We start from the raw sequence: 14,679 nt of genomic DNA on the forward strand, positions 1-14,679 counted from the left end.
TACAAAGAAGGGGAGGGGATCGCAGGAGAAAGGGAGTAGAAGGATCCCTAAAGAATCCTCAGGAAAGTTCAGCGCAGCTGGATCAAATCACATCATTGTATGTTATTTCTTTTATAGGGCTCAAAGATGGACCTACTCATCTTCGGGATCTGTGAACGAGGTGGATGACTTTCACGGGGAACTGGACAAGGGGAGTGTGTCCCTGTTGGTTCTGCTGGACTTCTCAGCGGCTTTCGATACTACTGACCATTGTATCCTTCTTTGGAACTCCCTCCCTAGAGAAGCTAAACTGTGTCCCACCTTGTCCTTCCACCAGCAGGTGAAAACCTTTTTTTAAAAAAAGGTTTTTATTAAAAATTTTCTTGGATTACAAAAGTACATACATTGTCTCTACTTTCAGATCATAGAGTCCTTTGTACAGTGGATTCTCAGGTTGCGAACATGATCTGTGCAGGAGGCATGTTCGCAACCCGTAGTGTTCGCAACCCACAGCGCCGTGTCTGCACATGCACGGGTTGCGATTTGGCGCTTCTGCACATGCGCAAAGTGCAATTTAGTGCTTCTGCACATGCACGAGCGCTGAAACCTGGATGTAACGCATTCCGGTACTTCTGGGTTCAGGGTGGTGCGCAACCTGAAAACGCGCAACCTGAAGTGTCTGTTACCCGAGGTATGACTGTACAGTCCAGTTTTTTTTTCAGCAGGCTTTTGAGAACTGACAACTTTCAATGAAAGGGGCTGGTGCCATGCTGTTTTTCTTGTAATTGTCTGTAGTTTTTTAAATATGTAGTTAATATGTAGTTTAAAAAAGGGGACGACAGAGGACGAGATGGTTGGACAGCGTTCTCAAAGCTACCAACATGAATTTGACCAAACTGTAAGAGGCAGTGGAAGACAGGAATGCCTGGCGTGCTCTGGTCCATGGGGTCACGAAGAGTCAGACACGACTAAACAACAACAAAAACAGTAGACAGACTGACTGGAAGGAAGGCAAGGCCAAATCAGTGAAGCAAAGACAAAGCAAGCAGCCTCTTGTTGGTAGGTGCCTGTTTTCTAATCTAAGCAGTTTTCTTGGGGCACCCTGGCCTGCACACTGTTTAGGGATTACTGCTCCTGTCTTTTAGATCCTAACCCTGAGGGCAGGGACCACTCACCACAGACCAGTAACACTTAATGCACTTGAAGTGAAAAATGAATGTGACCAAGTTTTCCATTAGAAGCTGAAGTTTTATTACAGGAGAACAGTACATAAAGCACATCTAAAATTGATGTGTTCAATGCACTTAATAAAGGTAATGTAATATTAAAGGTACAAGTTCTAAGTACAATATAACAACATTCATATTAGAATGAAAATCAAGAGTATTTAAAAGACAACATTAAATCTCTTATTTTTACATTTGTATTTACAAAATGAGTCAAAATACTTTGTTCAATATCAGAATAAAATAAACTTGAGTCTAAGCTGACAAGTGTAAGAGTGAGCTCTAAAGAAGATCTGATAGAAGTGAAAAAGTTGGTGATAACGGGGAAGATATAATTAGTGAAGTTTTATTACAGTATTACTTTTAATATTCCTCTCAATGGCTTATGCTTTTATCATAGCTAGAAAATGAATTTGTACATACTGTACACATAAGACAACACATTTTTGCATGTACAGTACAGATTCATGATAATTTGTAGTTATTTACAGAAGACTGAGTGTGTTACTCAGTGAGGTTGGTGATGTTTATGTGCTTAATCCTCAAACCAATACATATTTATAATCAGCATTTATTTTTATTCTTCAGACATTTAATTACACAAGAAACATTACTCACACAAACTTGCATAATTTATAAAACAATGAAGCCCAAACAATTAGGGAAAACATTACTGGTATAAAGTATGTGACACTTATATTAGACAAATCAGGAGATTCTCTGTTTAAGAGGTGAATTGTATCAATAAGGGACTAGAAAATAATCATGGACTTGCATTTTTAAAGAAGACTGTAGCTTTTCTTTAAAAAAAATCAAATCAATTATCCTGAAAATGTTTGTATTTAAAATTTCTATTCATTAAAATATAGCCAGGGTGCCGATAAATACATTTGTATTTATTTCCAGAATAATGGGTTGTTTGCTAAATCAAAATACAGAAGCAGTGCATGGAACCAGGACGTGTGGCTTTAATATTAACTATCCTCTATTAAAAAGTGCGGTAAACAAACAGCTTCTTAGATTTCTCAATTATTTTTTTTTACTAAAGATCTTATAGCTTCAGTAATAGTACAGAAAAGAGTTGTAATAAATACTTTAAAGGTCAGTTGTTCCCCATTTTAGATATTTGATATCCATTAGGTTTTTGCAAAAGATGATACTGGTAATGAATAACAGGACTTGAATTCTAGCTGAAAGAGTCTGATTATTAAGCACTTTTTTAAAAGTTACTATTCTACTGTTGCAGTACTTTATGGTGCCAAATTCTGCTCAGAATTAGGCTGTGCAATTTGTGGTGCCATTGGGAACCACACGTGCATATTCCAGTTTACTCTTTGGCTATAATTTTCTTAATTTATAGCAAATTTCTAGTCAACAGAGAAATACACATTCCCAAGCAAATGTGCATCTGATTGCACCATTAGTATGACCATTGCTTAAGTTTCTCAAGCTTTAAAAACTGAGACCAAACCTCTTTTGGCTGTGTGTTTGTTTTCTTGTATTAATGGTATTACTGCACATTGTGGAAATTCTTTATTGCATATACTGATAATTATAGGCAAGGATGGGCCAGCCCTTAGATGTGTTGGCATCCAAGTGTGCAGTGGAAGCCCAGGATTGCAGAACCAGCCTGCGGCATCATAGGCCACATTTCCATTGGCAATCCATTGGCCCATGCTTGTAGTGTTGTGAGGTTAAAATAATCCACAAAAGCTGGGGCAGCCAAGAGAACATAACACAGTGTAGCTATGCTAACTGTTGTACTGGCGCAATCGAGGGCAACACAGAATTGGAAATATAGACATTCTAACCTTATTGAAATGTCAAGCTTATTTTACTTTTTCCAGTGAAATGACACGTTTTATTTTACCTTCTTTGATAATAACTACTGGTACACAGTAGTAGCTAGAGTTTTTTGTATACTCCTTGGTAATATTGATTCTTGTTCAGGCAGTTGTCAATCCCTGCACAACTGCTTGTGGGAGTGTAGGGGGGTCACGAGTGGGCTAACATGGAGTCAGTAATTGTATTAAATCCATCATTGATATAGAGGCATATATACACAGCTGTTGTAATACACAGCCGTGGCAACATATATGACCCATTTATATGCACCAGTTCATACAATCAATGCCTTCTGGCAGTCCCAGGTGTAATATTATTGGGCCCATCAAGTGTCTGAACCCAGACATAGGGTTCATTGTTGTGGATTGCACCTAGTGTTACTCTAATTTGTACTTTTCTCTCCCAAGTCCTTGAATCAAGACAGAACCATCTTTTCACATGAATTCTCCTGGGGGCTCCACTTCTCCCCCTCCCAATAGAATATAACTGTACCCCTATGGTAGCCCTCCCCATTTAATTGCAGGGATGCTGAATTGCACCACTGAAGAATTTAGAATGTTCTGTGGGGGGGAAAGGACTTTACACATTAGTACTTTACACATTAAAGATAAATGTAGTTTCTCTGAAACCACTGGGCTCTCCTTGGCATTCTTGGTTTCAGAACTACAGTGCCATAGGATAACCAAAAGTGTGTTGCGGTTGCAAAGTAGATGAGAGAAAGAAGAATCAGCGTAGGATATCAAATATCATTACTGAGGAGTTAATTTTTTCCTGATTAAATATGCTAGAGAGAACTTTATAGAATGATACTATATATTCAGAGAGAACATGTCCCCAGTCTAGGTACTCTGATACAGGTACTTGATTGGGCATGTGTGTAAATGTATATAAGGTATATACACATGCACACATAGATATTCAGTGAAATAGTACAAGACCCAAATGTGGTATTGCCTAGGAGTAAAACGGGAAAGGGAGATTTGTTCATAAAATTAACTTATCTAGCACCACACATCAGAAAAACACAAAAATAGCACACTCTAGTTCTAAACAGCTATTTCTAAAATAGAGTATATAGTAAAACAGATATTATACAGCGTAATGTGGTATTTGATAAACAGATAAATATTTGCACCGCATAGGCTTTTAAAGTAGTATATTTTATCTATAGAGAATGAAAGCAAAATAGTTATAACCATACAAAAGGTGAGCAGAACAACATTGAAGAGTATGACTCAGAAGCTGAGACAAAGATGACATAAGAATTAGAGCAAGAGAAAATGTGTACAGGCCATTACAAGTCCTTAAATTAGTAGTAAAACAAGGAGTTGGTTGATCAAGTTTAAGAAAGCAGTAAACAAGATATTTGCATTTACATGCAGATGTCTAAAATTTGTATTTCTTTTAAATCTATGCACAAAAAGTCATTGTTTTTATTGCTCAACATTCAGTTATGGCTAGAAGTTTTTTTTTAACCTTTATTTTGTACTTTGGAAACAAGTATATTGTTAAAGGTGCCATAAAATGGATAGCACTGAGAAAAGTTTGCAAATAAACCACCTAACACTGCAGTTCTTCTTACATTATTAAAAGCCTTGTCTGGGGTTTGTCATATGTTAAATATATTTAAACTGGGAAAATACATCATAGCTTGAAGCCTCCCATTTGGCTCAAACATCCATACAAAAACACATCTCCGAAAAAGGAGCAGGCAGACAATACAATTACATATAAAGAAGCAGCCAGTTAATGTCCTAATAGTCAAAAGAGTTACCACTGGGGCTTTTTTTTACAAATTTGTTGAGTCAAAATAGAAAATTTTGGAGTTAGGAAAATATATATACAGTACCTCTGTGGTTTGTGAAATAAAATTCACTATATTGCTTATGAATTTTCTGCATTTCAATACGAGAATAGGAAACAGATTGCAGGGTCCTGTACATTTATGCATCTTCAGCAAAACTTTCTAAGGAGTATGGGAAAGTTCAAGTGTGCAAAGTAAACACATGCACAAAATAATGATGTAGCATAAAGCATTCTATGTGCTCAATTCTTTCCCCCCTTTTAAAAGAAGTATTCTTAAGCGGCAACGGGATGAACAGTAAAGATAAAGTGAATGCCACAGCAGTAAAAAAATAAAAATTGAATGACATAATGATTCTTGGCTTTCAGATTCACAATGCTTCAATGCACAGGAGCTAAAATTTTATATTTGGATTAAGTTTATTTATTGCTCTGAAGAGGAACTGTTATGCCCTGCTACCAATAAATGTGAAAATCTAATTAACACATTTATATACATAAAGCAATGTAAAACAACATCTTCCTTTATTCCTAGATCTCTATATATCCAAATAGTTAGAAAAGTAGACAAACAAACTAGTTTCAACATGACAAATTTTAAATGTGACACCTGCACATTCCTCTAAGAATTCGCAGTATAGTAGTGAATTATCACGATACAATTGAACCAGAATTGGCATGTGAAAATATGTTCTCAAATCTTTATTTGTAATATCATTAATCCATTAGTAGTTAATTGGTTGATTGTATAAGGCTTTGGTTTGATTCCTAATCACCACTTTACCAGAAATATTAAATTGAAGAAATGTAAATGCCACAAAATTTAAATTTATTCACATTGTATTAACGTTTGGATTATTTTTAAAAATACTTTTAAGTCATAAGACATCTGACTTCTAAATAGTGTGGCCCTGTAAATGCACAGATAGAGTTTGATTATTAATTTTGTTTGACTTGATAAAAATGATTGTGTGAAGACCTCCAAGTAAATGATTAGTCAAACAAAGTAACAGATTATCCAAATATTTTACATCAATTCTTCAAGTTTATAGTGTCTAAGGCAATCATCTGGGAATTGAAAACCATCCACAAATGGTTGCCTTGGACACCCACTTACAAGGAGCCAGCTTTGGCGTTAACTCTGTAGTTTTATCTCCAAGGAAAGAGGTGGCAGGAAACAATTATGATGTCAATACTTATCCATATTTACATATATTTGGGAATCTTTTATTAGAGCTCATGGTTGAATTGAAATCTTTCCAAAATTATTGCCTTAAAACTGCATCAAGAATACTTTGCACTCAGCTTTGCCCAGAATGATCACATGGCAATCATGTGTCTCTTACTGGACACTCAAAATCTGGATAATCACATAACCAGAAAAAGCATACAATTTTGTATTGGCACTGATCCATTAATATTTCCCAAGCTACATAAATTGCGCACACAGAACAGACACTTAGGAACAAATATAAAAATAAAAATTAGATATGCTTTCTAATTAGTTCAGCTTTATAGGATTATAATCTCTTCTAGATGTACATATTTCACCCTGTAATTTTCTGATCACCCTTTACACTTAACAAACAGGCTCACTCCTTTGAAAATATCTGAGTACCTCTTACAAAGCTGTCTCATTTTGAAGGATTAAGCTGCTAATAGATCAGAAAGGGAAAAAAACACTTTCAACAAACAACCACTTTTTAGTCTTAGAAGAGAACCAGGATGTAAGCACAACAGAACATGCAATGGATGCTTTATATATACTTAACGGTGGTTACTTCTGTAAAAAAATAAAAATGGATTGCAATGTTGTGGCAGTTAGGAAAGAAAGCATGAGTAGAACACATGATACATAAATTAAACAAAGTGGGGGTGTTGCAGTTGGAGAAGGGCATTCAACCACTTAGCTGAGATGATGAAATCAATTTCTCTTTGGCCTGACTGTTAAAGAGAGTGAGTCTTAAATTCTTACTTAACTTCTGTTTCCTTTACTGCTTCTTCTGCTTTTAATAAACATGGAAAGAGGCACAAACTTCACAGATCAAGGAAAGCTTAGCAGAGCAATTCCAACTCTGGTTGGGGAGCAGCATGGCAGAATGGAGTGGCAGAGCTCATGCCAGCCGGAACAGAATGTGGGCGGGACTAGTAATGGCTACCTTTTCTGCTGCAGCAGGACCAGACTGGCACAGCAGTGGCCTTAATTGGGCTCTTCATTGGACCAGCTTAGGAGTGAACAAAACTTTGGCCAGCCCAGCTCTGCTCCACCCACTAAATGTTCCATTTTGGAGCCCTCCATTGGCTGATGTTGGCAGTAGTGACCAGTGGAGACCAGTAGATCCTATATCCCCCCAGAAGCAAAGACCTGGGTTTAGAACTGCAGCCTTCCTTCCACACTCCTATTAGGGCCTTTTAGAACATTTTAAATACTCTGCTCTATGGTTTGGCACAGTGGCAGCACTACCTTCTACATATTTATATTAATTACTGAATTATATGGGGATTGTTATCATGCAGCTTACCCTCCCTTCCAATTTTGGTTTTATTTTGTTAAAGTAAAGCACATTCACCAACAGCGGGGGAGTTTAATAACCTGTTCTGGGCAGAATATTATTCAGTTTATTTTGAATTGCACGGCTCTCATTAAAACAGCAGCTTATAACAATAGTTTTTAGGATAACATAAACTTACATTAAACAGGAGTTTAACACTGAGGATTAATTCTGTATTGCAAAATACTGACAATGCACTTTACATAAAAATACAAATTTAGCTTCATTGTGTCTAAAAGTGTATTGGCACCCAATGTTTTTTCATTATAGAAATTTAGAAAATATACAGCACATTTGCTTTGGAAAATAAACTAGTGTATTGCCAGCTTCTTCAGCGTTGTCTAAAATTCTGCCCCAGAAGCCTCCGTGTTGGCCAGAGCCACACGCCAAGATACATGCTATGCTTATTGTGTAATATGCAGCAATGTTTTTTTTTACTTAAATTACAGATGCAGAGGAATGCAGGATTCCTATCATAACACATAGTGAAAAGAGGTTTACTTCTTCTCTTCCCCAGCTTTGATCAGAATAGAAACTGCCCCTCCCATATGGCTATGAGTTTCAATGGGTGGAGAATCCCTTTGGCACCAGCCCCTTGCCATGCAGGAGGGGCAATTCCCATAAACCTCCTGTCACCATGTGATACATTTATGTTTGAATTTATGCACTTCAGCGTGCCTGTAATTTAATTAACAAAAATCAAAGGTTTTTCACAGTAAGCATAACATGTAGTTGGTCCCAAGATGACATAGAGAAGTATTGAAGAGTCTATGATTAAAACATTATGAACAGTGGCTAGCTGAAATAAAATTAAAGTATTTTGTTTCACGGGCCAAAACAAGCTCACTTCTCTAATACATTAAACAAAATACTCAGAGCACTGGAATTATTATTATCTTGTGCCAATCCTTAAAAGAGTTGAGCAGTATAGGGTCTGGAAACCCAAACAACTGAAATTCACTTGGATAAAAAATGTCTCTGCCCAGTTCAGTTGTGCAATGGAGGGATAGTATGAAACTTTCGAAAAGCAATTTGTCCCAGAAGTACTGGCCACTCTGTTGAAGAGTTCTACAAGATCCCTGAGCACATTTGTTTCAGACTTTTTCACCCCAACTTCTAAACGGTAGGGCATCTATTATTGATAACAAGATGGATTGTCATTCACAGTTAAGTCAATCATAAGGTGCTTATATACCCCTTTTGTTCCCCAATTTGCACAAAGAACTGTCAGAATTTTTCATTGTGAATGGCAGGGCATGGATGATTACATGATCAATGTTTTTTGGCAGTGGCGTTAGGATTATTATCTGGCTGCCCCTTGACAACAACAAGTGATTCAATCGACATTCCTTAGCAAAAAAAAGAAGAAGAAGGCAAAAAAAAAAAAAAAATTATGTACAACAAATATGTATTTTTTCCCTGAGGGGTCAAGGTTTAAACCCGCAAGTGCTCTATGTACATATTGCACTATAGAGGAGTGAAGTACATGTGCAAAAAAGCAACGATGACTGAAGCTTACTAATATATATATATATATATTAAGAAAAAAAATATTATGCTATGTCCTCACACATTATGGAATGTCGGTAACACAAATAGCTTTCCTGTCATCTAAAACTTAAAAACAAAAAACCACAACCCACATCTCTACTATGGCACATTCAATGAAATAAAATCTTTTCCAAAGACAAGTAGACAAATTCCATCAACAAAAATAATACAAAGTTGGTTTGTTTGTTTTTTCTTTTTCTTTTTCTGAAAAATTACATTGCTTTCTTTCATTGTTTCACATTACAAAATCTTTTTGTTTGTTAATCTTTACACAAATCACATTTTATTGCAGGAATATTTCAAGTGCCATCAAATATTTATAGAAGGGTTAAAAAAATAGAAGTCTCTCTAAGTGGTCCAGACAAGGCTTTATATAGAATATTTTTTCCACCTTCTATTTTTGACTTAAATATCTTCAACACATTTTCTTTATTCTATGGACACTTAATGGCCAGAAGCAACCACACACATACAGTGGTACACACATTCATACCTTGATAGCCATATGATGATGGTGATGGTCTAAAAGCTCCAGAAAAGAACAACTAAACTTAAAACAGTATCTCGCATCGTGCCATTTCAAAACAGTATGAAAATCCTAGAGACACAAAAGTATATAACCGTGGTCTAAGACTACATATCTTATTTTAGAAATAAATTCTATCTTGAAATATTCCAACTGTACCAGATGTCCAGCAAAATGGGATAGAAAATGAAAATCCAAGACAATTTTTAACTTAACCGCTTTCTGGAGTGATTGATTCTAATACCTGTAGCCATTTTATATAACTTCATCAAATTATATAGTACAGTCCCAAAAGATTCCCACACTATACATTTGAATTTAGTCCACAGCCTGCAAGTTTTCTAATGGAAGAAACTACCCCGTCATATTCTGATTTTAGTCCTTATTCTCAGCTTCTTTTCCCAGATAGGTTTTGCCCCTGCTCTGATGCTGGCATCTACATACCGGTACTTTCAGCTACAGCTTGAGTTCTTCGGCATGTCCTCTCTTAAAAAGGCATCAGCAACAGTTCCCACCATTTTACCTTTTTTCAAAGCATAATTTGCTGTTAACTGAGATGAAGAAAACATGGGCTAGTTTATGCACCAATTAATGGATTTTGGAAAAAGCTATAAGTGATAACGGTGTGTCTAATGTGTAGACCTAAGGTGCTTGGCTTTCAAGACAGGAGTGAACCTGGTGTCTGCTTTTAGGGATAAGATTGGGAATGATATGGCATTGCCTACAAGTAAGGACCAATTCAATATCTGAATATATTTTGTGTGAGCAGATAAATGTAAAATATTTACTAAGAATAACAGAGGCCGTGACTGAGAGTCAATACGAAATACCAAAATATAACTAACCCTTTTACTGCCAGAAGTGAATACTGTTCATTTTTCATTTGAATCAACTTTATACGTTTTGTCTCTAGTAAATGGCTGGCCTTAAACAGGCGCTGGCTGGTAGATACTGGAGTTTTAATTTAGCTGAACTTTAAAACTAAATTAGCATTTGAGGGAGGTCACATTAAAAAATCCCTCATTTGCTAAACAGCCTGGATTTAAGCTTGGACTGCATCTATAAAAAGACCAGAATTAACATTTACTACCAGTTACTCCAATAAAATAAACAAAACTTATGATGGCAAAATTCTGTCCATGTAGCTAGCAGGATTTTCATTCTTTAGAAACAGCTCCCCTGTACTGGGGTAGAGGAAAACTGAATATTGGGATGCTTTCAAAATTCCATTCACTGGATGCAATTAAAGTTTATTGTGATCAGGGGTTTCTCAGGCTTTTCTGGGAATCTGTTTGCTATCTCTTGGCATGCATTAGAGGATTGCTTATAGAAAGGAATGGGTGAGCTTCTATATGTGCAGAGCGCCAAGAACATATCTGAGCCAGCCATAGCTTTTCCTGTGTTTGATGAAACTGTATCGTAGATGCCTTCTTACAAAGTACAGTGGTACCTCGGTTAAGAACTTAATCCATTCTGGAAGTCCGTTCTTAAACCAAGGCGCGCTTTCCCTAATGAGGCCTCCCGCTGCTGGTGCCCTTCAACTGTTCGGATTCCGTTTGTAGACTGAGGTAAAGTTCTCAAACCAAGACACTATTCTGGTTTTGCGGTGTTTGTAAACCAAATCATTCTTAAACCGGACTGTTCTTAAACCGAGGTACCACTGTATCTGTGGTCACTAGAAAGGGTAAATGGCAAGAGGACTGCATTTGAATTTCCCATTTCTACATTCCCAACCTAAGTGGCTCAGGAGCATAGAGATCTGCTGCTCTGCTCACAGATGGGAGGTACATACATGAAGGCAGCCATGTGTGTAACTTCTTACATAGAACTGCTGGTATATATTACTAACATGTTTGCATGAGTAGCTCCTGTCTGCAAGCCCAACATGGTCCTAAAATGTTTGCATGTTCACTTTTGTTTGCACATTAGATCCTTTCAGAACTAATTAGGCCTTGATTTCCCTAGATGCTAACAAACTGCCAGCTGCCCTGGGAGTGATAGAGATGAAAGATTCTGCAGCTATAAGTTTGTTTCCTGTCTGACTGAACCGGCTTTACAGTTCTAATGCCTATAGAAAATTTAATCTTACAGTTTGCACTGGGCATGTGGGAACCCTCAAAGATGAGAATTTTCAGCTCTTTATACTACACTGAATGAAGACTTTAGGGCTCAAAACAAACAGGTCCAACTGCATAGCCCCTCATGCACCTTCCTTAACAGGAATTTTGTATTACCTTTTACATGTGAATTACTACTACACTGTATGCTAGAATGCATGTATACTCCAACAAGTAAATAAAATTTTTCATACCTTGCAAGAGGTCATTTTGAAATAAAAAAAATACTTAAATAATCATAATATCCAATATATGGCAAAAAAAATATTTTTTGAGATTTTCTTTAGGAGCCTGAAAAATCCATGTCTAGACAGCTGGATGGTTGGTCTTTTGATGAAAACTTTCAGGCACTGAGACAAGAAGATTACATCAGTCTGTATGCTTTAAATTTAAATCATCAGGATGCTAAAAATTGCTATATTATAAAATTTATTTTACAAAGAGTCATTTGAATAAGTTAGGTGTAGTTTGAAGAACTCCCTTGCTTTACAAGTTATCCTGAGAAGAATCTTTTACTCTTTGATACATTTTCTCAATCAAGGGTGTTGGTGGAATCAGGGTTAGAAGTGTACTTTGGAATAACCGAGTTCTTGACTTGTCAACAGATAAAAAATAGCACAGTTGCCACCTTTAGCTGAGTAGGATTTAGGATTCGTCCCAAAAACACAATGACCTAAGACTGTTTAAGGTTGAATAAAATACTCCAGATGGTATGTAAATAATTCCTAAAATAATGACTCAAATTAGAACTCAGGTTCTAAAATGTTTAGGTTTGTATGTAACTGCTACATTTTGAATGAAGCCCCAGTATGCTCCAGAGAAATCGGGTGGAGAGAAGCACTCCCTAGCCCTATGTATGTCCTTTTTATTTTCTCTTCAGTAACAAAACAAGATATCTCAAAAAGTGTGTGATTCACTTATACTGGAAACCACGTTTGAAACAACACTTGGAAAATTCAGTATCACGTGTATGCATTGTGGTAGGATGTGGCCTAATTCAAAGTCATGGTTTATGATCCATTTGCTACCAGGAAAGCAAACTGTGCTGAGATTTTTCTGTGTGGAAAGCCATCTGTGTAACATAGCAGCCACGTGGTTGGCATCCATTTTAACTACGCCAGTGAAATGAGGGTTTTTGCTGTTTGTAGTTAAACTGGGCCCAATCAATATGGTGTGCCTTATTGGTGGCAATTTTATTGCCAGTTTAATGTATGTGGGCCTGTTTTATTCCTTGGAAGGTGGGAAAATAAGAGAAGATTGAAAGGGCTATTCCTAAATTAATTTCTTTAGAGTCAGATACTTCATTTTATTTCATAATCCACTATTCACATAATTGGCCATCCTGGACAGCTTATTGAGCATTCCTCTGTGGCTAAAAAGTGCAGCACTCAGTTGAAATCAAGCTTTAGGCCTTTTTCTCTAGGTGTGGGGACCCGCTTAAATTACACTGTTTAGTTTATGGAGTAAGTAGCCACATGTAAACCCTCTTTTACTAAATAAAATAAACAACAGTGCCACAATCCAGCAAACAGTTATTCAGTCTTAAATATTAAAGAGATTTGGGCACTCTTAACTGTACGCTGGATTTAAGTCAAGGGAGACAATTCACCAGGAAACACTATTACAATTTGGAAATCTCCCATTCATTTCAATCAGGACTACACAAAAGAACTTCGTGATGGATTGTACCCTATCTGTCTCAACAGATGACTAATGGTGCACATGCACTTGCTGGGGACACACGGACAAACACACACACACACTCACTCTCACACACACTCTAAATGTAAACAAAAGTATTAGGACCAATATTTCCAAAAGATATGTATCTAAATTTGGTTTTCTGAGTCCATATTTAGTCACCTAAGGAATCGGCTGACTTTAAAATGAGCTAATTTTTCAGTAGCACCTTTAAAGTGATTAAATATAGATTTTCTCTATCCCTATGTCAGCAATCTCTTTAAGAACAGGGATTGTTTTGTTTATATATTAAATTGTCTTTTAAAAACACAAGCTAAAACTAGCAGTTTAGAAACTTGTCTTCCCCCCTCCCCCCCTCGTCCCATTACACAAAATCACTGAAGGTATTTCATGATATGACCGGCCTCTCTTCAAAAGTAAATGTGGAAAAACAGCAGCATAAACACCTTGCAGTGTCCCTATACCTTCCAAACCTCCCACAGTTAAACTTGAAGTTCTGGTGCACATGCAGCACAACAATGAACACGCTAGCATATAATTTAAAAGAAAAAGGTGCAAAATGAAAGTGCCTTATCAATTCAACAATAAAAGCTATACCAGTAACTACATTTTATATTAATTAAAACAATATTATAAACAATATCTCTTTTGCTATATATAGACTTCGTGCCCATTTACCCTGTAATAGATTATAATGCTATTGTCACTATTGCTATGGACCCTTTTCATGCCATTCCGCCTACTGGCAATCAAATCGTCCTTCATGAAACAATGAGCAAGTTGTGCAAACTGATGCTGAAGCCTCTGCAATGCACACCAGTCGCTGGTTTCTAGCTGGAGATTCTGTTCTTACTAACAAAACGCCGTTCTGTGAAAGTCTGTGGGCAGTGAGTTTCAAGGAAAAGGAAACCTCCTGATTTTTTAGTACCCTCATTCTGCATAAACAGGTCAAAGACAGAAGTCAAGACAAAAAAAGGGTCCATATCGGTAGGGATCATGGAAATCATTTGCGTGAGAAAAACAAGTTCAACTTTTGTGTCATTTCCCCCATTTTTTCTGCCTGACCCCATTCGCCAGAAGATGTGCAGTGTGTTGGCTCCCTAGGTCTATGCAGGACCATATAAAGTGTCTTGGTTTCTATTATCTTTTTTTCCTTTTCTCTTTCAAAGTTTGTACTTCAGACATTCTAGAAGTGCTTAGGTGATACGTTTACCCATCCATTTGCATTGCTGGCTCAAATTCTGAAGTGAACAACTCCTTGTACAATGGAGGAAAATGAAGTCGCACAATGTCTGGGTATATTGCTCTAAACGCCATAAGCTTTTCTGTATGTCGCCCGCACAGTGCTCTTAAAGTAGACACTTTGCATATTAGCTGTA

At 36.8% G+C, this 14,679-nt stretch overlaps 1 protein-coding gene across 6 annotated transcripts in view; it reads right to left on the minus strand.

Moving 5' to 3' along the window:
- Positions 1–1,206: 1,206 nt before the first annotated feature.
- RORA (RAR related orphan receptor A) overlaps positions 1,207–14,679 on the minus strand; it is a 360,107-nt gene continuing 346,634 nt past the window's right edge. For 5 of the 6 annotated variants that reach the window (XM_083412802.1, XM_083412804.1, XM_083412805.1 and 2 more), the window contains one exon: positions 1,207–14,674. In XM_083412802.1, the coding sequence (XP_083268928.1) occupies positions 14,510–14,674 (165 nt within the window). In that variant the 3' untranslated portion in view covers positions 1,207–14,509. The remainder of the gene's footprint in view (positions 14,675–14,679) is intronic. The other variant, XR_014504798.1, reaches the window with a different exon arrangement.

This window comes from Podarcis tiliguerta (genome assembly GCF_965153285.1).
Source record: "Podarcis tiliguerta genome assembly, chromosome: 14".
Taxonomy (NCBI): Eukaryota; Metazoa; Chordata; class Lepidosauria; order Squamata; family Lacertidae; genus Podarcis; species Podarcis tiliguerta.